The sequence below is a fragment of the Chiloscyllium plagiosum genome, unplaced genomic scaffold (assembly GCF_037043375.1).
Source record: "Chiloscyllium plagiosum isolate Xiang-an unplaced genomic scaffold, Cpla_swu_hap1 HiC_scaffold_14, whole genome shotgun sequence".
Classification (NCBI taxonomy): Eukaryota; Metazoa; Chordata; class Chondrichthyes; order Orectolobiformes; family Hemiscylliidae; genus Chiloscyllium; species Chiloscyllium plagiosum.
Window position 1 is genome coordinate 33744047 of NW_028270152.1, and position 25167 is coordinate 33769213.

At 38.3% G+C, this 25167-nt stretch overlaps 1 protein-coding gene across 2 annotated transcripts in view; it reads right to left on the bottom strand.

Moving 5' to 3' along the window:
- fam120a (family with sequence similarity 120 member A) overlaps positions 1 to 25167 on the bottom strand; it is a 139998-nt gene that overhangs the window by 66746 nt on the left and 48085 nt on the right. For both annotated transcript variants that reach the window (XM_043708020.2, XM_043708019.2), the window contains exons 3-7: positions 18322 to 18404; positions 11863 to 11991; positions 8970 to 9072; positions 6421 to 6521; positions 1333 to 1649 (exon numbers count right to left, since the gene is read on the bottom strand). In XM_043708020.2, coding sequence (XP_043563955.1) covers positions 1333 to 1649; positions 6421 to 6521; positions 8970 to 9072; positions 11863 to 11991; positions 18322 to 18404 — 733 coding nt within the window. The remainder of the gene's footprint in view (positions 1 to 1332; positions 1650 to 6420; positions 6522 to 8969; positions 9073 to 11862; positions 11992 to 18321; positions 18405 to 25167) is intronic.

The following is a 25167-nucleotide window of genomic DNA, read 5'->3' on the forward strand; positions in this document are numbered from 1 at the left end:
GTTCAATATGTCGACACCTGATATGCTGAAGTACTGATCGTCAGTACTCATCTGGGATAAAATGCCAGAGTTTTTACAATATTTTGATAGTTATGCTCATTGCAGAAATGCAATTCAAATTAAAGGAATAGAACATTGCTACAAATACTGACTGGATCCAAAATTTTGAGACAGAAACTCAAATTACATGCTTTATAAGTCTTGATATAAAATCCATAAATCAAAACCAAATAAATCCAATGCATCCAAGTTCAAGAATAAACCTCACTGCATGCGAAGTTAAAAGCAAAACATAATTTAATTATAAAGATAACTTCATACTCAAAGGTCATAAAGCCGGTTTCCTAAGATTATCAGAATTACTTTTCTCTTCTAGATAATACTTCTTGTAAAAAAAAGTAACCACCTCATATATTGTGCCACTTTTCCATTTAAAAGGCACAAAATGTGTTTTAGAACTTAATGACTGATTGTTACTGAAAAAAGGACTATGACACCCGCATTGCATCCTTGGAACAAAGACGCTGACAGTATATATAAATGTTCATAGAAACAAAATCAGTTGGAAAATATTTAGTTATTCATTAGCATCTGACCAGTTTTGATCAGACTTATTTACATCATACTTTCGAGTATTTTTTTTAAATATGAATATAAGTTAAAGCTGACTATTTAAATTTTCTCAAGGTTGTTGTAATATTTTAAACTAAATCCAAATACAGTTTATGAAAATTAAAGAACATGTTTCTTCCACTGAAAGGAGTGTATGCAAAATGAACTTCTCACGTGTGCTCCAATTTTTATAATTAATAAGACAATTATTAAATGGAATATTCTGCTCAGTTCAAAGCTGCTCCCAACGAAAGTTACACTATCATAATTTCAGGTTTCAATTTCTCCAAATTTCTTGTACTGATAAATTTAATTGGCTCCTTACATTATTTTCTGACATGATGCTACCTATTTCCCAGATTCTTTCAGAAAAATTCTGAGAGCTTTTAGTTGCACTGTAGTTGACTATGAAATGATCAACTTTTACAAACTGGTTTACAGTTTGACTTATTTGATCCAACTTTAATAATATGCTATTTTTAACTAATGTACTTCTGAATTGCAAAAAAACTCATGTAAAATCAGTGACAAACTCATGCTATGCCACACTTTACTCGAATACCTTCAATTTCTGCTTCAAATCACAAATAATCATGACCTATAGGATTGTCATCCTGTTATATGAAGAAACCTACATTTCATCAGAAAACAGAACTATGAATTTAACATCCTACAGTTATTCAATTTAACATTTTTCCCACAAAGGAATTAAAAGCTTACTTAGTAGCACCCCTATTTTCCTCATTGTCGGACGAGGATGATGTTGAAGAAGCAGGGAAAAATGGTGCCTCTATACCACAATGATTTGGACTCACAGCTGAAGCTGTAGAAATATTTGGTGAGGAACGTTCGTATAAAGGTGTATGCTTCCCTTCAGGAGGAATGTTGCTGTAATTGTTGTTGGATTCCAGGGCAAGGCTGGGGTCAGACAGGGCCGGCTGGTATGCACCTAATGGTGAAGGCTGATCTTTGTTTACCGAATATAAATCTGAAGTTCCTGGTCCTGAAGCGGTAGGTTGGCCAGCTAATTGTTGACCCTGACAGAATGAAACAAAATGTAATACCAAATAATTTCAGAATTGTTCTTAGTCTTTGAATATTTCTGAAATACAAATAACTATACATCATATCAGATGCAGTAAACCTATATGATTAAATTTCTTGCTCGAAAGCATTCATATGATTCAAAATTGTTTTGAGACATTTTGAGGCTGTAGAAGTGCACTATAAAGATGCAAGCTCTTCCTTCTTGTTTGGCAAAATACAAATGCTAACGAGATCAGATGGTAATCCAAATTTGAACTGCATCGGTGAAGATTACTTTAATTTGTTCTTGGTTGATGCAGCAAAAATCAGGCTTCAGGGTTGAAACTATACACTAGCTTAAACACATAAATAATCTATAAACAGCAAAATAATCTCAGGAAGATACATATGTGGCAACATTGATACTTGTTCAATTACCACCCTTAGATAAACTAGACAAAAGTTATAGTTATGAGAAGGTGCTTTCTGTATAAAACTAAATATATGTACTTTTGGAGGACTGCATTTGAACTTCCTTCCAATAAATAATGTTATCACTTCAAACACTTATCCAAATTTTCAACTTCCCTTTGGAATTTCCAAAGTGAAAATGTTAACTTTTTTTGAATGTTATGGATGACTAAGTGAACTGCTTTAGCAATTTAATGAACAGTCTGAAAACACCCAGAATCTGTAACAAATTTAGATTTAACTGTCTACATTTTTCAATTTAATTCTTTGACTTTGAATTTGGCTATTGAAAACACTAGCCTTCACCTTCGTTTATTTAAATCCTATTGTGGTGATTTGTTAAATTCTATATATATGAAATTTTGATATATTCAATATTTTTGTAGCTACTTTCAAAGGCAGTAAAAACTAAACACAATAAGGAGAAATTCTAATTAACAATAGTACTGAGGGAGCATTGCATTAATGAAGGTGTCATCAAATTAAAACTGATATGCCTGGCAGGGGAACAAAACAAATTTCAAAAGTGCCCTGGCCAAAAATTATTTCACCATAAATACCACAAAATAGAATCTCTTTATTTCTCTTATTACTGTTTGCAGTATACTGATGTCTGGTAAGTGATTGCATTAAGCATATCCAAAGTGCTACAATGGCTTTAAAACACTATTAATAAGTCTGTGTGCATTAATAGGGCTATATAAAGTTCTAACTTCTTTTCATCTCTGTGATAACAGAAATCAAAAATGAAATCAGTAAACAGCAATGATAAAGATAGCGATAATTTAATAATTACAACCATACCTCCCTGCAACCCAAATCTAAATCTTCAAATTAAAAACAGTTCTGAAGAAAAAGACATATATCCACATTACTTAACAGTATTCTTTTGATTAAAGATCAGGGTTGGTGAAATAAATTCTCATGCAAAAACTCCAATCAAAGTCAAAAACCCTAGCTTTGACTCTGATTTGACATATAAAGACTTATCTTTCAATCAGCTCTATTCTGAGAATTTCTAAATAGTAGCTTCCTATTATAAAACAGCAGAGTCCTGTACCGGAAAAATCAGGGCCAGTAGCAGAGAAAATCACCATTGATACCAAACCCTTTTTCACAGCAGCAAGTGCAATAACCTGCAGTTTAAATGTAAACCACTCACTTGACAGCTGTGAAATATCAAGTATGAGGTGTGGATTAAAGGTGATAGGTGGATAGGGAACCAGTTGAGTTAATGGCAAAGGGTAGTATATCAAATGGTGTGGTGTGGTGCAGCGCGGCGTGTGGGAAAAATAAGAGTGTTGGGTGTTAGGTAAGTGGATGAGTGATGAGGGATGTTGAAGGGTGACCTCCAAGTCCAGGAGTGTACTTGGGCGCTGGGGATCAATTATGTAGATTGTGATAGTCACAGTGGTAGAGGGAGCCATGAGGAAGAATTCAACGTTGCAACAATTTCTTAGAACAATATTTTTCAGATCCAATTGGGGATCAAGCTATTTGGACCTAGAGATGTATAATGAAGCAGGTTTGATAAATTATCACTGGAAAACAAAATTCCGAATGAAACAGTGACCATAACATCGTAAAAAAACAACATTCCGTTTAAAAGGAACAAAATTTGAGTCTGAAAAAAACTGTTCTAAATTTAAATATGAGGAATTACAAAGAAGGGCGGGCACAACCAGCTGGGGTGGATTGGGAATAGAGTTTAGCAACATAAATGGTCCAGGAACAACTGCAAATATTTAAGAAAATAGTTCATAGCTCACAACCAAGATATATAACACAGAGAAATAATGATTCCAGGAAGGTGTTAAGTCAACCAGAGTTACATCAGCGAAGTTAATGATAGAATCAAATTGAAAATAATAAATACAACATGACAAAGATCAGTGGTAAGCCAGAGGACTGAGCACATTTTAAAAAACTAACAAAGATGACCAAAAAGAAATTATAAATTTCGAAGCAATATCATGAGAATCAACAAGTGCTTCTATAAATGTATAAGGAAAAGAGTGACTAGATTTAATAAATACCCCTTAGAAAACAAGGTTGGGGAAATACTAATAAGGAACCAGGAAATAGCAGAGGAGTTGAATAAATACTTTACATCAGTTTTTATGCATAAGACGACACTAACAGCATTTCAAAAATAAAAATACTCAAGGGGCAAAAGGAGAAGATGAGAAAACATTACAGGAAACTAATGGGGATAAAGACAAGTAAGTTCACTGGACCAGATGGGATGCATTCTGGGATATTAAATGTAGCTGCTACAGAGATGCACTGGTGGTAATCGTCCAAGGATCTTTATATTCTGGAAAAGCCCAAGAAGATTAGAAAACTGCCAATTTAACATCTCCATTTGAAAAGGGAAAGAAACAAAAAAAATGCTATTGTCAGTCAATTAGCTTAACATGTTATTGGGAAAAAGTTAGCGTCGCTAATAAAGGATGTAATAACAAAGCATGTAGAAATATATGTGTGATCAACCACAGTGTGCACGGATTCACAAAGGGTAAATCATTCCAAACAAATTTATTAGTTTGTTTGAAGAGGTAACATTCAGGATAGATGAAGGGGAAGCAGTGATCAAAATATAATGGAAGTTTTAAAAAGTATGTTTGATAAAGTAACATAAGGTAGATGACTTACTAAGATAGGAGCTCATGGTATTGCAGGTAGTATACAATATTGAATGAAGGATTGGCTAACTATTAGAGGACAGGGAGTCTGGAGAAAGAGTCATGTTTACAAATGGTAACCTGTAACTAGTGGAGTGTCACAGGAATCATGACTTGGCCACAATTATGTGCAATATATGTCTTGTATGAGATAAATGAAACACTATAGCTAAGTTTGTGGACGACACAAAAATAAATGTGAAGCAATTGCTGACAATGACAAAAAGAATTTTCAGAGGGATATAGACAGGTTAACTGAGTGGGCAAAAACTTAGCAGATGAAGTATGTGGGAAAATATGAGGTTATGAACTTTGGCAGGAAGAATAAAACAGCTGATTATTATTTAAGTAGAAAAGACCGCAGGAAGCTGCAGTACAGAAGGATTTGAGAGTTCTCATGCCTGAATGACAAAACGTTAGCAAACAAATTTCGCAAGTAACAGAGAAGGCAAATGGAATGCTGGACTTTAGTTCAAAGGAATGGAATATAAAAATAAGGAGGTCTTAACTAAAACTATGCAAAACAGTTGTCAGATCACAGCAGGAATACTGTAACAGTTTTGGACTCCCTCTCAAAGGAAAGATATACTGCCATTGGAGGCAGTAAGTTCACGAGCTTATTCATGGGTATGTCTTATGACGAGGGGTTGTGTAGGTTGGGCTTGGAGTTCAGGAGAATGAGGCGAGTCTTCACTGAAATAAAGAAGATTCTTAGCTGACTTGATATTTGGACGTGGATGGCTTTTTCCCCCTTGTGAGAGAGTCTAGAACCAGAAAGCATTATGTTAGAATAAGCAGTCACCTATTTAGGAAAGATATGAGTATGAACTTCTTCTCTCAGAGGGTAATGAATCGGTGTTAAAACTTTACTCATAAGGTGATAGAAGCTGGGTCAATAAGCATATTCAAATCTGATATAGGATCACGCAGGAAAGAGGACGTGAGGATTATCAGATCAGCCAACTGCTTAAAGGCCCCATTTTAAATAACACTTTAAACAACAAGCATAATATCTGAGACTCTGATGAAAGTCTAGGTCACAGAGCAGCCCAAATATGAAAAAGGGACACCCATGTGTTCTTAATGTCACCCAAAAGGACAGTAAACTCTTCAGTAATCTTCACTGTAAACTCTGCACCTACCTCCCCATTCCAGAAATTGAAAGCAAGATCATTCTCTGAGCAAAAATGAGCAAAAACACTTCATAACAACTGCTACCTTAAAAACACCACATATCTGGAATTAGTGCAGGGCAAGATTCAATAACCTTACTTGGGTATTAAATGCACAAGAACCAATCATCACCTCACGTCACTGATATCAAGACTGCTTGGCATATTTAATTTCCCACCATTTATAGTTTTATTGTACAACTTTCATCAATGGCCAAGATGCAATCTCTACACCCTCTGTTACAAATGAGAATGCCAATTGGTGTTTGGAACCAAATCTACAATGTTTGCATGTACTTGTACTTACAAAGTTACACATTACTAGCATTCAATTTTTGACCCAACAAGTTGTTCCTATTTTGGGGATTCAAGGGAATTACCATTCTTACTAAAATTGTGCCATACTGTTAAACTGAACTCAGGACTCAGGGATGTTTTAAATCAATCAAACTTACCACAGTCTTTGCCTGAAGATGGGATTGTGGAATGTTAAGCATCTGTGGATGAGGATAGTGTGGAACAATAGCTGGCACTCCAAATTGATTCAGTCTCATTCCTTAAGTGTAGAATAAAATTGAAAAGTTTTAACTCAGGGACCAGATTAACAAATGAACAATTGGTGTTACAGCTGAGTAGTATGTTATTACCTTTGATGTGATACGTTGTGAAAGTGCATGACACCTAATGCACACACATGCATACAGTTACTGAAGACAATTCCACTGCAGCACTTCACAAATACCAAAGATAAAACTGAAACACACACGCCAGGAATGAGAGAGAAAAGGAATGAAGACACACTGAGAAAAAAAGCTTGAAAACTTGGATTTTCACAAATTGAAAAAAAAACTGCCCAAAGTACATGAGATGCTACAACGAATATAATAGGTACCCTTTTAAAAAATACTCTTTAACTTTAAAGATCGATTTAAAGACGAGATATTCTACAGAGTTGCACTGAATATAGCAGTTGGAAGGTCATGTTACAACTGTACAGGACATTGGTTAGGTCACTTTTGGAATACCGTGCGCAATTCTGGTCTTCTTCCTATAGGAAGAATGTTGTGAAACTTGAAAGGGTTCAGGAAAGACTTATAAGGATATTGCCAGGGGTGGAGGGTTTGAGCTGTTGGGAGAGGCTGAAAGGCTGGGGTTGTTTTCCCTGGAGCATTGAAATCTGTGGGATGACCTTATAGAGGTTTAGAAAATCATGAGGAGCACAGATATGGTAAATAGATACGGTCTTTTTTCTGGGATGGGGGAAGACCAGAACTAGAGGGCATAGTTTTAAGACGAGAGGAGAAAGACTTAAAAAGGACCTTACGGGCAACCTTTTCATGTAGAGGGTGTTGTGTGTATGTAATGAGCTGCCAGAGGAAGTGAAGGAGGCTGGTACAATTACAACATTTAAGGGTATCTGGATGGGTATATGAATAAAGAGGGTTGAGAGGGATATGGGCCAAGTGCTGTCAAATGGGAATAGATTAATTTAGGATATCTGGTCAGCACGGTCGAGTTGGACTGATGGGTCTGTTTCTCTGAGGTACACCTCTATGACTCGATATGTGTAATTGCTTTCTTGATAAGGCAAAAGTGCTTTGAGTAACTCAAAATGATTTGAAGATAATATTAAAATGGATGAGAGGACATTACAAGTTTTTACAGAAGGATGAGCCTCGTTGAATGGCCTCTCATCAAAAATCAATATTTCATTGCATATCTAAAATTAAGTGGACCAGCTCTAGGCACTCAACTGATAAGTCAGTACAGAATTGCTCAGTATAATTTTAAACAAATGACATAAATCCACAGGTAACTAAGCACAATTAACAGCTAGTACTCACTATTCAGCTGATTTAAACCATGAATGGTCAACTCTCTATGCAAGTGCAAACCATAAATTTAGATATTCAAGTCTTTACTACTAATTAAGGTAATTCTTAATTTAGATGTTGAATACACAATTACATTAATGGATAGCACGGTATAATGATAGACACTCCAAAATGATTCAGTCTCATTTCTCAAGTGTCACGCCATAAACTTATTCCTTAAGTTTCAATTATTCTTAATCAGATACAGAAGATACAATGACTTCTTTCAATCTTGTCTACTGCATTCACTGCTTACTTTACATTGGTGGGACCAAACACAGACTGGATGACTGCTTTGTGGAACACCTCTTCTCAGTCCACAGGAATGACCCGGACTTTCTGGATGCTTTACAAAAAATATGCTTACATTTCTGGGCCTGCTGTAAAGTTCTAGCGAAGCACAATGCAAGCTGAGAAACAACATCTAGTTTTCTGCTCAGGTACTTTACAGCCTCAAGGTCTCAAAGACTGAATTCCATAACTTCAGAACCAAGAAACGACTGCATTCCTTCTCCCACAGCCTTGTCTTGTTTACTTTGCTCTTAGTGGAGACCCATTTTCTTTCTTTCACATCTTAATTCACACCATTTTACATCTCTTTTCCTCTTTCACCACTATGAACAACACCTTTTTCTTCTGCACTCTCCACCATTACCCACTTAACCTCCTCTGCCTCTGTCGAAAGTACATAAAAAGTCATTTTCCAATGCCTTTTAGTTCTGAAGAAGTCATACCAAACGCGAAACGTTAACTCTGCTTCTCTCACCACAGATGCTGTCAGAGTTCCTGAGTCTCTCCAGATTTTGTGTGTTTGTTTCAGACAGAATTACAGGACCAATTATCGTATTGAAGCCAAAACTCAAACAAAGGTATAAAGCCTTGCCATTTTATGTGTACTAAAATTGAGACACTCAACTACCAGCCTAAGGAACAAATTATAGACTTAAGAACTGCAAAAGGTAGATCTAATGTTTAAATTTATTTAAAAGATCAAAGTTTATCAAAACTGATGAAACACTTACTTTGCTAAACCATATTTAAAGTGCAAATTAAATGCATAAAGCTAAAAAAAATCACATAAATGTTTACACACAACAGAATCACCCATCCTTTCACACTTGGATAGGTACCTGGGAAAGGTGCTGGGCCATGTTGAAATAATGGAGGCTTGCTTGCAACAGAGTAATATTCAACTGCTCTCTTGAATTGCTCAATTTTATCTTCTGTCCTAGACTGAAAACAGATCACACAAGCCATAATAAACCAGTTACATCATGTGATTGCATTTTGTTACTGTTAAATAAGTATGGGAAGTTTAAACAAATTCTTAATGTCCACTTCAGTCAATGCCCTACATTTGGCATCTAAGTTTAAATAAACTATCATTACCAGTAACAGAATAGTGGTAACTACCACTATTTCTAAAAAATTATGGTCCTGATAATGATATAAAGCATGATGAGGAATTTGCCCCATAAAGAACACAGAATAATGTGTTGGGAAGATATATATGGTAGCTGACCCTACTGTGAATGCCCAAATTATCAAATATGATTATAAATAGTGCTTCTAAAAGTGCAGGAACATAATTATTGAGGTTACTAGAATTTGGAATGATCACTGATGGTTATACATGTAACATTTGATTTCAGAACTGTTTCTCTCATGCCAGTTTAAAACACTCACCCTATTTATTCCCGAACATTATCTTAAACATGTGAAGTTAATATATTTGGGTTCCAATTAAAAGAAATAAAGAATCATGAATGGTATGAATTAATATTCGCAAGCATTTGCTAGAGTACTTGGGTTATTGCGATTTCATCAAATCATGCAAATTTAATTCTCCAATAGATAAACCATCTGTTTCAAGCCGGTTCCCAAACTAAGGTTAACAATAGAGAAGTTAAAAACACACAAGGAATCAAAAAGAGAAAGAATACTGTTGCCTACGTAACCCTTGCGATGGTGTGAACTAATTCTTTTAGCTTGTGAAGGATGCTAAAACAACGATGGGTGACCAGTTTTATCTCTGGCAAAATACTGGAACCAAGCATTCCAATAAAGTTTAGTATAGAACAGATCAAGACCAAACGTAATCTGTATCTCAAACCCATTTTTATGCAAGCCCAACTAAATTTAATAGAACAGTGCAGATCCTGCAGTAGTCTGCTCAAGCTTAATGAGCAAATCAATCTCAAAATATTATTTTTCTAAATATTTTAAAAATAATGCAAAAGGCAATGATTTTCAAAGTAGTTTACAACGAGTAAAACAGACACATATAGTTCAAGGAATTGACCCGAGGTGGAGACCGCATTGCCTATACAGGCTTCAAACTGAGGATTGAGTATCCCAAATTTCAACCAAAGCCTGCTTCCCCATCCCAGTTGACAGAAATGCCCGTAGAATTCCAAAATTGTAAAGGCACTTAGATTTCCTATTGCATGAGTCACAAAGGTCACTATGTGGTACGGCATGTAATCAAGAAGGATAATGGGATGGCAGCCTTTATTAAGAATGGGATTGAACTTAAAAGTAAGAAGGTTATGCTTCAATTTTACAGGGCATTCGCAAGGCCCTAATTTGAATACTATGCAAGAGTTTTGGTTTCCTTATTTAAGAACGCAAGAAAATGCACTCAGGATTGTTCAGATCTACTCCTGAAAGAGTGTACTATCTTACGAGCATAGTTGAACAGGCTTGGCTTGGTTTCACTAGAGTTCAAAAAAGCAAGGGATGATTTGACCCCAGCTTATAAGATCCCAAATGGTCTTGACAAGGTTGACGCAGAAAGGATGTTAACTCTTGTGGCTTAGTCCAGAATGGGGTGGCAGTTTTAAAATTAAGGGTCATGTTGCAGGACAAAAATGAAGGAAACTTTAAAGACTTTCGTTCAGTAAGGGAATCAAAAGTTAACAGGCATAGATGAGAATATGGAAATTGCAAGACAAACAAATCAGCCATGATCGTATTGAGAGACTTGATGGGCCAAATAATGTATTTCAGTTCCTAGCTCCTATGCTCGGAAGCAATGTGACAAAAAGGCCACAGCAGCAGTCGGTTCTGCTAAACAGGTATTGGCTGCAGTTAAGGCTTACAGTGATTAAAATTATTCCTGAGGTTAAAGGGATAAACCATATCTTACAATTACAGTGTAATGATCCATGAGCTTGTGCTGAGTTCACTCAAACAAAGTAGAAGTCCAGAGATGTAGGGATCAGAATGGGAAGGGGAATGGAAATGAAATTTTGTGATTAGGAGCTCTGGCTTTCATTGGCAAACAGAATGGAAGCGGTTGACAAAAGTGATCACCTAGACTGCACAGGATTACTGTGCAGGATGCTATTCTTGGCCTATTAGAGTTCTGCTTTCATCATAGTTCCAGTTTTATCTGCCTAATACCCCATTTTATTAGCCACTGGCCCACACTGTTTCAATTTCTATAATTATGCTTAGTATTATCTCAGTTCAATGTCATTAATATTATTTAAGCATCATGGAGAAAGGCAGGGAAAGTGGAGTTAAGATCAGCCATGATCTCACTGAATGGCGGAGCAGAGTCGATGGGCTGAATGGCCTACTTCTGCTCCTATATCTTATGATTTTATTGTCATTCATGCTCTTTACAGCTGGAGAAGAACAATTGGCCTCACCAAAAAGGGTGTCAGGCTGGAACAAAAAACCAACACTGTTTCCGCTCCCGAACACCATTCAATGGAAATCTCTGCTGGAAAAATACTTATATTTTTCCAGCAGAGATTTGGGTGCAAGACAGAGGTCTTTGTTTTGAATGTACACAAACCTCCAGCAAGACAATCTATTTTCATTGAGATGCTGCAGCCAAATACCCTTCTGAAAAATAAAGGCTGCTTAAAGAAAGACAGCCATCAATCATGGCAATCTAAGTGAGTCAACATTGTTCAGAAAAGTGAAGGAAAGAAGCTGGTGTAGAAAAAAGTAAACACAGAATATTTACTAAGTTAGAAAACAGGTTTGTTTGCTTTTTCACTTGCTACATACCCGTGAACGCTTAAAAACATCTTTTGCAACTGCATCCAAATCACCAATATCCTGAATGTTGCGAACATACTCGGCAACTGCTTTTATCACTACATCACACGGTGGCAGAACAAGTTGGTGTGCACGTACCTGAAAGAAAAAACTCCAAAATTGAAATACTTGAAATATTTCCTGCTGTCTGATTCATCATCTTATCGATTATGAATGCATGTTATCATGCTGAAATTCTAACAGCACCTTTAACAGAGACATCTTTAAAGGCACTTAATAGAAATCGATTCAAATAAGTAGACAGATAGTCAAATCAGAAAATATTAAGGAAGGTTGTCAAAGGGTTGGTCAAAGGAATAGATTTTTAACAATAGACCAAAACGATGAGGGGAAAGATTTTGGTGATAGCTGGAGCTTAAACCGTTGAAGGGACAGCTGCCAGTGACAAAGACAGAAAGAAATGGATGCAAAAGTCTCTTAGAGAAATTGAGAGCTCTGGGAGAGTTGCAGGGTTTGAAGAGATTTGAGGTAGATTGGGTGAAGCTATGAAGGAACTGAAATACGAAAAGAGAGTCAGAAGTGGAAACAAATGCAGGTCAACAAGAAAATTATTTGGTAATGAGAAAATAGTGCTGTGGGTTAGAATAAAAGCTGCAGCACTTCAGATAAGCAGACATGTAAGTGTGGAGGAGGGGAGGATGATCATGTATGGAGGTAACAAAAGCACAGATTAGAGTTTCTGCAAATATTCTGAGATGAGATACATATATGCAATGTTAGAGAGATATGGAGACAGTAAGGACTGCAGATGTTGGATGTCAGAGTCAACAGGTGTGAAGCTAGAAAAGCAGAGCAGGTCTGACAGCGTCCAAGCAGTAGGAAAGTCAATCTTTCCTGACGAAGGGTTTTGGCCCGTAATGTTGACTTTCCTGCTCCTTGAATGTTACAGGGAGATGTACACCGTCATTCTGATCTAGTAATCAGAAGTTTGTTGAGGTTAGATTGGATATGGTGGTTTTGAACACTCATGCTCAAAATGAAAATTGAGCTGGGAAGTCCTGGTGGTGCAGAATAGAGAAAACTGCGGCTCACACAAGATGTGTTCGGAGATCTGACTGCATAGAATATTTGATTGTAAACTAACAGCATGTAGACAAAATAGGAAGGAATGAACTTGCACGTACATAGTATCTTTCACAACTCAATACATTGCAAAGTGTTTCATAGGAGGTGAAATACAAATGTAGTGACTGTTGTAATGTAGACAAACACATCAGTGCATAGCAAGGTTCCTTAAATGGATTTGATTAGATTAGATTACTTACAGTGTGGAAACAGGTCCTTCGGCCCAACAAGTCCATACTGTCCCGCCGAAGCGCAACCCACCCAGACCCACCTAACACTACGAGAAATATAGCATGGCCAATTCACCTAACCTGCACACTTTTGGACTGTGGGAGGAAACCAGAGCACCCGGAGGAAACCCGCAGACACGGGTAGAATGTGCAAACTCCACACAGTCAATCGCCTGAGGCGAGAGTTGAACCCGGGTCTCTGGCGCTGTAAGGCAGCAATGCTAACCACTGCCACCGTGCCGCCCAATGAGAAGCTGTTTCCAGGTAATCTGATGTTTATTGAAAGATAAACGTAGGTCAAGATAATGGAGAAGAACCACAGCTTCTCTTTGAATAGTGTTACGAGATATTTCATTTTCACTTGAGTGATCCAAGTTAAATACCTCATATTAATTACTTCAAATGGCCTAAAGCCTCAATTTTGTAAAAAGCTTGTTCTTAATTGAAAACATATTCTGTCACTAATAATCACTCAAGTATTTTAACATTTTAAGGCTTTCTTGATTGAAACAACGGAGTATGTGCAGGCAAGATTTAAATGAGTAATTTTCCATTTTGAGCATTGATTTAAGTACATTTCACTGAAGAAATTGTATGGAAGGATTTACTGGACTTCAAAAAAACTTAAAAACATTTTATGGGACTTAAGTCCAACCTGCTCCAGATGTGAGTCATAATGTGCTGAAAAGCTACGATGCATTGGGGTCAACTACTGTTGGACTTACAGTCTTAAAGCTAATACTTATGGAATATAAAGCATAAGTCATAATCAAACTTGAGAGTATCTGATCAGAAAATATCAAAAATATGGGCCCTAACAATATTTTGGCAACAACCTGTGCTCCAGAACTTGTTGCACTGTTAGCCAAGCTGCTCCAATACAGCAACAACACTGGTATCTACCTGAACATGTGTAAAATTGCCCAGGGTATGTCCAGTACACACAAAGCAGATCAAATCAATCCCAGCCAATTACCACCTCATCAGTTTACTCTCTCAGACTGGAGTCCAATCAGTAAAGTGATAGAACAGGTTACCAGCAGCTTATCAAACAGCACTTGCTGAGAAATAATCAGTTCTGAGGGGGCCACACAGCACTCAATACTGCTTTATCTGAAACATGGAAAAAAAGCTCAACTCCAGAGGTGAGGTGACACTGACTAACCTTGACATCGAGCCTGCACCTGACTGAGTCAGGTACAAAGATGCCTATCAAAACTACAGTCAACAGAGAATCAGGGGAAAAACTCTCCACTGGTTGCGGTCATGCCTAGCATAATGGAAAATGGTTGTTTGTTGAAGGTCAATCATCTCAGCACAGAGTATCACTGCAGGAGCTCCTCAGGGTAGCGTTCTACTTGCAAATATCTCCGGCTACTTCATAACCATAACGTCAAGTGACATTTGCTGATGACTACACAATATTCAGCACCATTTGCAACTCCCCAAATACAGAAGTTATCCATATCAAAATGCAGTATAAACTGAATAATATCCAGCTAGCGCTGACAAGGTGCAAGGAACATTCATGCTACACATGTGCCAGGCAATGACCATCTCCAAAAAGGTAGAATCTCGCCATGACATTCAATGGCACTGCCATCTCTGAATCCTCCACTATCAATATCCTTGGGGGGGGGGGGGGGGGGGGGGGAAAGGGGGTAGAATTGATCTAGATTAGCCATATAAATTCTGAGGTTACAAGAGAAGGTCAGGGGCTAGGAATCCTGCGGTGAATAACTCATCTTCTAATTCACCAAAGCCTGCCCACGATCTAGGTACAAGTGAGGACCGTGATGGAATACTCTCTACTTGTCTGGATGAGTGCAGCTCCAACAATATTCAGTACGTTTGATACAGGACAAAGCAGTATGCTTGATTGGTGCCACCTCACAAACATTCACTCCTTCACCAATACACAATATACCATCTACACTAACATTTAACAATATTCCTTGGACAGCACATACATGGGATGTCAGCTCCTATAAGGTTCCCTCCTCTCCCCCTCACTCTCATCCTGACTTGGAAATATATCGCTGTCCCTTCACCGTCACTGGGTCAAAACCCTGGAACATCCTTCTTGAGAGAATTGTGAATGTAGCTACACCAAATAGTCTGCAGGAGTTCAAGACGGCAGTTCAAAGCCACCTTTTCAAGCGCAATAGAGGACAGGCAATAAATGCTGGCACAGCCAGCAAAGTCTGCATTTCCTGAATGAATTGAAACAAAAAATTGATCTCATTTTAGGCATCAAAATAGGAGAAATTAGGAGAATGTTTCAGGAATTAGGTGGATTCTTTGGCATCAAATGACTTGGGTATGATTAAAGACTAAAAAACACCGCAGCTTTGCAGCTATCAAGACGGTGAAAGAAAAATTTGTGTACTTTGATAGATAATTAAGAAGGCAGAACATGGAAAATAACCTAATTTTACAACGCAAAAATAGGACAAGGGACTAACTGAAAGTGATGAAGAGAAATTTATCCTGATTTAAGAACGTATAGTTTGGGAGACAACATGGTCTGTCAGGCCTGCCAGCCATTTACTGCAATCATAGCTGATCTTTGGCTCAACTTAATTTATCTGCCCATTCTCCATAATCCTGTCAGTCCTTTAATATCTTAAATACTACAATTAAATCACATCTTATTCTTCTAAACTCCAGAGAGCATAGACACAATAGACTCAACCTCTCACGACAGGAAAACTCTTCAAACTTGGAACTAATCTTGTGAACCTTTGCTACACTGAATTTAAATACACTCTTCCTTAAAAATGCACACCAAAACTATGCAGTCTGCAATGTAGGGTTTCATCAAAATCCTGTGCAATCATGGCAAGACTTTATTTTTGTACCCGAAATGCTTGTAATTAAGGCAATCAAACTATCTGTCTTCCTAATTGCATGCTGGCCCTGCGTGCTAATTTTCTATGCTTTCCTTTATCTCTCCTACTGGATGCATTCTTAAAAAGCTCTAATAATTTTGTCAAGTACAATTTCCCTTTTGTGAAGCGATGCTGACTTTGTCTGATCATTCTATGATCTCATGTGTCCACTGTTAAGACTAAGTTAATAAAAAATACTAGAAAGCTCTGAACACAAAGTGATCAATTCATGAATAGACACGTGTCACAAACTTGATTGAGTTTTTTGAAGAAGTAACGAAGAAGTAACAAAGAAGATTGATGAGGGCAGAGTGGTAGATGTGATCTATATGGACTTCAGTAAGGCATTCAACAAGGTTCCCCATGGGAGACTAATTAGTCATGTTAGATCTCATGGAATACAGGGAGAACTAGCCATTTGGATACAGAACTGGCTCAAAGGTAGAAGACAGAGGGTGGTGGTGGAGGGTTGTTTTTCAGGCTGGAGGCCTGTGACCAGTGGAATGCCACAAGGATCGGTGCTGGGCCCTCTACTTTTTATCATTTACATAAATGATTTGGATGCGAGCATAAGAGGTACAGTTAGTAAGTTTGCAGATGACACCAAAATTGGAGGTGTAGTGGACAGCAAAGAGGGTTACCTCAGATTACAACAGGATCTGGACCAGATGGGCCAATGGGCTGAGAAGTGGCAGATGGAGTTTAACTCAGATAAATGCGAGATGCTGCATTTTGGGAAAGCAAATCTTAGCAGGACTTATACACTTAATGGTAAGGTCCTAGGGAGTGTTGCTGAACAAAGAGACCTTGGAGTACAGGTTCATAGCTCCGTGAAAGTGGAGTCGCAGGTAGATAGGATAGTAAAGAAAGCATTTAATATGCTTTCCTTTATTGGTCAGAGTATTGAGTACAGGAGTTGGGAGGTCATGTTGCGGCTGTACAGGACATTGGTTAGGCCACTGTTGGAATATTGCGTGCAATTCTGGTCTCCTTCCTAACAGACAGATGTGAAACTTGAAAGGGTTCAGAAAAGATTTACAAGGATGTTGTCAGGGTTGGAGGATCTGAGCTACAGGGAGAGGCTGAACAAGCTGGAGCTGTTTTCCCTGGAGCGTTGGAGGCTGAGGGGTGACCTTATAGAGGTTTATAAAATTATGAGGGGCATGGATAGGATAAATAGACAAAGTCTTTTCCCTGGGGTCGGGGAGTCCAGAACTAGAGGGCATAGGTTTAGGGTGAGAGGGGAAAAATATAAAAGAGACCTAAGGGGTAACTTTTTCACGCAGAGGGTGGTACGTGTATGGAATGAGCTGCCAGAGGAAGTGATGGAGGCTGGTACAATTGCAACATTTAAGAGGCATTTGGATGGGTATATGAATAGGAAGGGTTTGGAGGGATAAGGGCCGGGTGCTGGCAGGTGGGACTAGATTGGGTTGGGATAAGTGGTCGGCATGGACGGGTTGGACCGAAGGGTCTGTTTCCATGCTGTACATCTCTATGACTCTACGTCTGGATAGAAGTGTGGAACAAAAACTGAACTCAGCGCCGTAATAATTAAATGGTATGATGTATGTGTCGGGTAGGGTGAAGCGGTGGAAAAGAGAAATGGTGGGGGGGTTGCTGATTGGTGGACATGCTTACAATGAGTCTATAGACTCTTCCTGATAGATGAATAGATATTAATTAAATAGTTTTCCTCATTGGGACTTGTTTTGTGATTCCTCTAAGATGATAGCAGTTTTTTTTTGTTACAACAACAAACAGTGCCACAGATTATACAGGCCTGGCTGTGAAGTCAGAAGGGCACCAAATGAAGGCAGATTAGGAGAATCACTCCAAATAACTCTTGTTTATCTTCAAGTTGCTTATCTTAGAGGAATGACAAGTGTCAAAAATCTTGGCAGAAGTGAATTACTAAAAGAATGGTTTTATCAAAGGTAATGTGGATTGCACAGGAGTGGGTGCAGGAGGGAACAGAGGAGAAAAGTGAGAGAAAGGAAGTTAAAGAAGTTAAGAGGTTGAAATATAAAAGAAAATGCTTCAAATACCAACCATTATCGTCTTGAAGAAAGTATTGAGGATAGGTAATTCTTGTTCAATAAAGCTTCAGTCTGAAATAGTCTGGCAGCATCCCTCAATTGATGGCGGTGCTTAAATCATAAACTTCAACCAGCTGTTTGCATTAATATCAACACTTCCACCACCACTGGGACTATCTTTACCTTTAATGAGGCTAAAGGATGGTCTGGACCAAGTAAACTCCAGTGAAAAGCAGCCAGATCTTCATCAGGTAGAATATGGTTGCCTAAATCAAAGAGGAGAAAGTCATAAAACTGAAATAAAAATACATTTATTTATTTTGAATGAAATTAGTTTCAGGTCTTTTCTGTATACTGTTTCTTTTTAGCTACTTAGGAATATTTTTCACTTTGGATTTTACTGAACATACAAATACATTTTAGTGTAACAATGCATCAAAGACAATTTTAATAATTGAGAACATTGCCTTCTCGATTTATAAAATTCCATCAGGAGTACACCAGACTTTTATTCTCACACATTTCTGTGTTGGCCTGAAGTCCAACAACGTTGTGGGTGAGCTGTAAATGTAGACTTTCCACAGAAGTGAGGAAGGGATGGGAAAGTGCAAGATTTAAAGCCCTCCAACTGCTTTAAGGGCCCATTTTGTGTAATACTGTAAACAATAAACATAACATACAGCACTCTGCAGGAAGTGCAGATCATAGAACAGCCCAGATCTGAAAAAGAGACACCCATATATTATTACCATTCCCCCAAAGCACAATAAACTCTTCAGTAATATTCATTGTAAACGCAGTACCCGCTTCTGCATCTCAGAAATGAAAAGCAAGATGATTCTCTCAGCAGAAATGAGCAAAAATACCTCATAACTGCTACTGGAGGCACATCTAATTTCTTGCCTTTCATAGTTTTATTGTACAACTCTCATAAATGGCCAAGAGGCATTCTTTATACCCTCTATTACAAATGAGAAAGTGAGTTGGTGATTGGAACTAATCTTTTACATGTTTAGATGTACTTATAAAGTTACACATTATTAGTATTCACCTTTTGCATTGTTCCTATTCATAGGGATACAAGCTTATCCCAGGTAATGCCCACCACATGTACACAACTAAACACAATTTTTAAAAATGAATTTAAGAGATGTGGGCATCTTGGCTGGACAAGCATTTGTTTCCCATTATTAGGTGTTGAGAAGATGCTCTTTCTGGAACCACTGCAATTTGGCAGAGGTGGATCCACAATGCCTTGGGGAAGGAGTTCTAAGATTTTGACCTAGCAATAGTGTAAGAACAGTGTTACACTTTCAAGTTAGGGTGGTGAATCACTTGAATGAAAAAGAGGGTAGCAAGGGTGAAGAATAGCATATATCCACTGTCCTGGTCTTTCTTGCAGTTGGCACTCACAGCTGTTACTGTGCATTCATGGTGGAGGGACTGAATGTTTGTTGTTATGTTGTCAATCAAGTGGTTCGTTTGGTCTTGAATGGCTTCAAGCTTCTTGAGAGTTGTCGGAGTGAACTCACCCAGGCATGTGAAGGGTATTCCATTACATGTCTGACTTGAGCACTGTATATAGTGGTGGACAAGATTAGGGGACTCAGGAGGTAAGCCTCAGTCAAATGCAGCCTTTGACAGTTATGGTAAAGTAGGTCAAAAGGTTGCAGATTGTATTTGAAATACAATTGTGTTGCTGCTGATGGCTTGCTGCACTTTATGGATGCTCAGTAGATTTACAGAATCCCTACAGTGTGGATGCAGGCCATTTGCCCCATCAAGACCTCACCGACCTCCCCCCAATAAGTATTCCACCCAGACCCACTCCCTATCCTATCCCTGTAACCCTGCATTTCACATGGCTAATCCACCTGACCTGCACATCTTTGGACTGTGGGAATAAATTGGAGCATCCTGCAGAAACCTATGTGGACACAGGGAGATTGTGCAAAATCCACACAGAGTCACCCAAGAGTGGAATCAAACCTAAATCCCTGGCGTTGAGGTAACAATGCTAACTAATGAATCACTGTGCACCCAGGCTTGAATTGCTGGATCTATTCAACCTCCATCCTATTTAACATGGTAATAGAGGTACTCAACACATTGCAGCATATCCTAAATGTGAAAAAAGGACTTTACATTCAAGAAGCTATGCATTGGTCATCCATACTGACAATGAAACAGACAGATGCATCTGTAGCACACAGATTTGTGGGAATGAGTTCAAACATCCTTCCCCTCACTATCTGCTGCAAACCCAGTATAACAGCTCTGTCTTTTAGGCCTCTCCAAACTTGGTCAGTGATGGTGCTGAGAGCCATGCTAGGTATTTATTGCACTTATTCTTCACCCCCTTGCTACCCTCTGTGTTTCCTCCAAGTGGTGTTCAACATGGAGGTGTAATAACACTGTACTATGTGGTAATCAGCAAGAAATGTTCTTGCCCATCTTTAACCTGATACCATGAAACATCATGGACTGTCAGTCAGTGTTGGGGGCTCCCAGGGCAATTCCTTCCTGACTACATACCAATGTACCACAACTCTGAATGGTGATGTAGATAAGGTATGTTGTAGATAAGGTATGCTTTTATGAATATGACCATGTCAGACTATTGCTTCTCTAGTTCTCAAGATAACTCTCCCAATCTTTGTTACTAGCTCCCAGATTCTGTATAATATTGTAGGGTCAATAGGGTTCCTTCCAGTTTCATTCCTTGGTTCAGATTTTACAAGTGATTTATTAGCTACTTCAGAGGGTAGTCAAGAGTCATTGCTGTGGGTGTGGAGTCACATGGTTATCATTCAACCTTTAATTCCAATTTTGTATTCAATTCATATTCCATAACCTATCATGGTGGTATTTGAACCCATTCTCTGGAACATTTCCTGGGCCTATAGATTACTAATCCTGCGAAAATACCATTCCCTCGCTTCATAAATAAAAAAATAATATCTTAATCTTTGTATTATTTACCCCCTTATACATATACATCCCAATACAGTCTGTTAACGTGATTGAAGAATTTAGACCGTTATTTGGAGAACGCAAACTTTCCTTACCTGTATTGGGTCTAACATAATTCTGGCTCCATTAGTTTAAATGGTGTAGCTACTGCGCAATTTTCTGATAAAGCGAGACTGCACGAGAGTGGAACTATTACATTATATCAGAATCAACTGTACATACCTTTACTACAGTTGAATTTACCTGGAACATAGTATCACATTCCACAATAGGCTATATGTTGCCAATTGTATGTTACTATTTCTCCTTTGAATACTGAACTTGTTATTTCATTCACTGGAGAATAACAACTATCTCCAGTGTTCTCATCTAAGCAAAGAAGGTTTTCCAGTTATCACAAGTTTCTTGCTTCATCACAGTAATGAAGATCTGGAGGTAGCAGTGGTGCCACTATGGTATGAACTTTTCTAAATTTTCTTTTTTTATTTTCTAATTCTCTGAACTTAGAAAGTGAAATTACTTAACATTCCAAGCATCTTTCTGAAACAAAGCTGCTGTGAAGGGTGCTTTTGCATCCTATCTTCCTCTTCTCCACTGCATCCAACAGTGCCAGCCAGTGCTTCATATGACAACAGATCATACTCATTGTCTCTTTGTCCCTTCTATTTAAGAATCAACAGGATTTAAAGAATAAGAACGTCATCAAGTAAGACAAATAACAATGAGCAGGAGCAGCCAGAGATAGAAAAGGAGAAAGAACAAATTTGTTTCTACAGCTGATGAAAAGAGGATTGGAATCTTTTTTTAAAATAAATAGTCAGTTCTGCTATAATGTGGTAGTTCCGTTCTCATGCAATCTCGAAGATCGTGTAATAGCAGCAGCATTTAAATTAATGGGGCTGGAATTGTGTTATAACTAATACATGCTTTAAAACTTTGTGCTTTAGAAACAGTATGCCTAATTCATCAATCGTGTTATAGCGAATTTGTGTTGATGAAACACACATTAGAGCAGAATGACCTGTAGGGACATGTTGCGTCCCTTGATACAAGCATCAGTGATCTCACGATACAGCGTTGTGGGTCAATACAATCACTGAGCATTTACATATAGTTAGATCTAACTGTTCCAAGTGATGCCTGTGGGATTTGATCCATGCAGGAAAGTAATGTTGCTGTCTGGAGGTGTAATCAGTGACAAACATCTACCTAGCATTGAAATATCACAATACCCACAAAGTCAAAGAGGAAAACGATCAATGTCTCAAACCAAAACCACCCAGACCACAGATAAAATCTCTCATCAAGATTCCATGCTACTGATTTGGGAGGAAATACAACTAACATGCCAATATCAAAGAATATTAATCATTACAGACCTTGTGGCACAGTGATACTATCCCTACCTCTGGATCAGGAGGCTCAGGTTCAAGTCCCACCTGTATCAGAGGTGTGTAATAACATCTTTGAACAGGTTGATTAGAGGCTTTTCCTTCTTGCCAATGCTGGGAAAATTCTGATCTGACACACATTCGCTTAATTTGCCAACTGCCTGCATCTGAAGAAATTTCCCAAAGGCATTGTGTGCTTTAAATTTTCCAGAGGAACCAGTGACAGGATCTTTGTTGACAGAAAAATCCAAGAAAAACATCAAGACCACCATCAGCAACTTCACATTATTCATTAACCTGATCAACAGTAAAAGAATATAATCCAGTGGTTCAAAAGACAGCTCACTTTCACCTTTTCAAGGGCAACTAGGAATAGGCAATAAATGCTGGATGACCAATGATGCTTACATCCCACAAATGAAACGAAAAAAAAATCATCAGGTTCTGTGGATTTTTTTTAAAAATTCATTCACGGGATGAAGGTGTCACTGGCCAGACTGCATTTGTTGCCCATCCGTAATTGTCCAGACAGCAGATAAGAGTCAACCACATTGCTGTGGGGCTGGATTCACATGTAGGCCAGTTCAAGTAAGGATGGCAGTTCTCTTCCTGAAGGACATTAGTGAACTTGATAGGTTTTTCCAACAGTCAGTAATGGATTCATGATCATCAGTGGCATTTAATTCCAGATATTTTATGAAATTTAAATACCACCATCTTTCATGGCAGAATTTGAACCCATACCCTCAGAACATTATCTGGGTCGCTGGGTTAATAGTCCAGCAATAATATTACTAGGCTATTGCCTCCCTCTTGCAAGAAACTTCTTGAAATTGCTTCATGATGAAATGTGTGACTGTCTTGTGTGGGAGGTCTGAAATAGACATTCTCAAAATCCAGACTGGTATCAAGCGAACCCAAGTGATAGCCCTCATATTATTTACAATCTGGCAGTGGTTAATCACCTCAAAGATCAACCAACCTCTTGTGTGAGTCATGAAATATTAATAAAATCAAAAGCTCTTTAACCTGCGTTGCCTCCATACAAAATTACACTGACCAGCACAAGACATAAATGATCTACATATTGTGGATGACTGCAGTGTTATTGTCCACTCTGCACACGATTTGCAAGATATGCTCAATATCTTCAATTCTGTATACATGAAACAACCTGTCTTTGAATAGTGCAAAAATTAAACTGCAATCGCTGTATACACTACTTCCAGATGGTAGAAAAAGTGCAGGCATGGGAGACCCCGATCGTAATATGAAACAACAGAAGCAGCAGAGCCAACCTCTGGAAGTGCACTGCAAGTTTGAGCTGGAAGTGTGATCCAGGGGTCAGGAAAGTAGAGGTGAGTGGAGGCTTGACACTCTGGTGAATGGAGAGGGCAGGATGGTTAAGCAACAGTGGCCAAGACGACACCACTGGGTAGGGGAAGATACGTTTCTTGACACTGAGCCTCGTTCTGTGCATTGTTGCAGCCTCCCTGGCCTCGTCAGCCATCACCTTCTCATTCTTAGCCAGGAGAAAGGGAAGCATATGCTCAGTTGCGACATGACGTCTATGTGCAGTGGTATATGCGTATATGCTGACATCAACTGTCCATGCACTGATGCTTCTGCAACCTGACATGGACAGCTGATGTCATCACACACATCTGTACATTTTGTGTCATGAAAAATCACTTCAAAAACAAAACTTGTATGAACTCACACCTGCTCAGCCAAATATTCCATCATCCATATATAATAGACACTCTGAAACATGCTGAGCACTTCTCATACGTCAGAGGCCACCTCTCTAAAAAGATCATAATGTCGAAGAGATCCAACACTTGATCAGTTGTGCCAGCTCCACCTTTTACAAATGGTAGTGAGAGTATGACAACAAAGATCTTTGCATTCTGTACCTCCATTCAACTTCACATCTGATCTGTTACCTGCACAGAATTGCAATTAGTTAGACTGTGCGGTGGGCGTGCTGCTATGTGGAGCTTTGAAGCAACTAAGGAAGCCACTATGTAATTCAATTTGCCGAAAAACACACTATGTCAAAAAAGGAAAATACAGTGACACAGTAAATGTGAAAAACATTTTTATTTTTCAATGTGTTCACATCTTACAACAGCTAAGGCATAGAGATATGTTGGGAATTAGCTCTGGAGAAACTTAAGTAATCTTTTTCTGTTTATATTGCTTCTTTGGACACTACGTTGTTAATGCTGTGTTTTTCATATTTTGTGCTAGAGTTCAAACTACCAAAACATCTCCACAACAGTTTTGGCTTTTGCTTGGGCAACAGGCAGGTGAACAGCTAGTCATTCATCAAACTCCTCAGGGTCACAAGGGTGATAATATTTATTTTCTTCCACTTATAGCAAGCCTCAAGAATACTGGAATCATAAAGGCAACACCACTTGTATCTCCTCATACTACCTGGGTAGTATCCTGACATTTGCAAAGGAACATGGTTCATTACACTTTCCTGTCACAGTGGCAGCAGATTTTATGCATGGACCATCACACTTTCCTCATTTGGCTTCCCAACCATTACACATTTCATCTTTAAATACTAAAAAAGATCGGTTTAAAAAAAAAGGTAAAACAGTCAATTTCATAGATGTGAAAAATGTCTCAGCGCATTCTCATTTAGGATTTG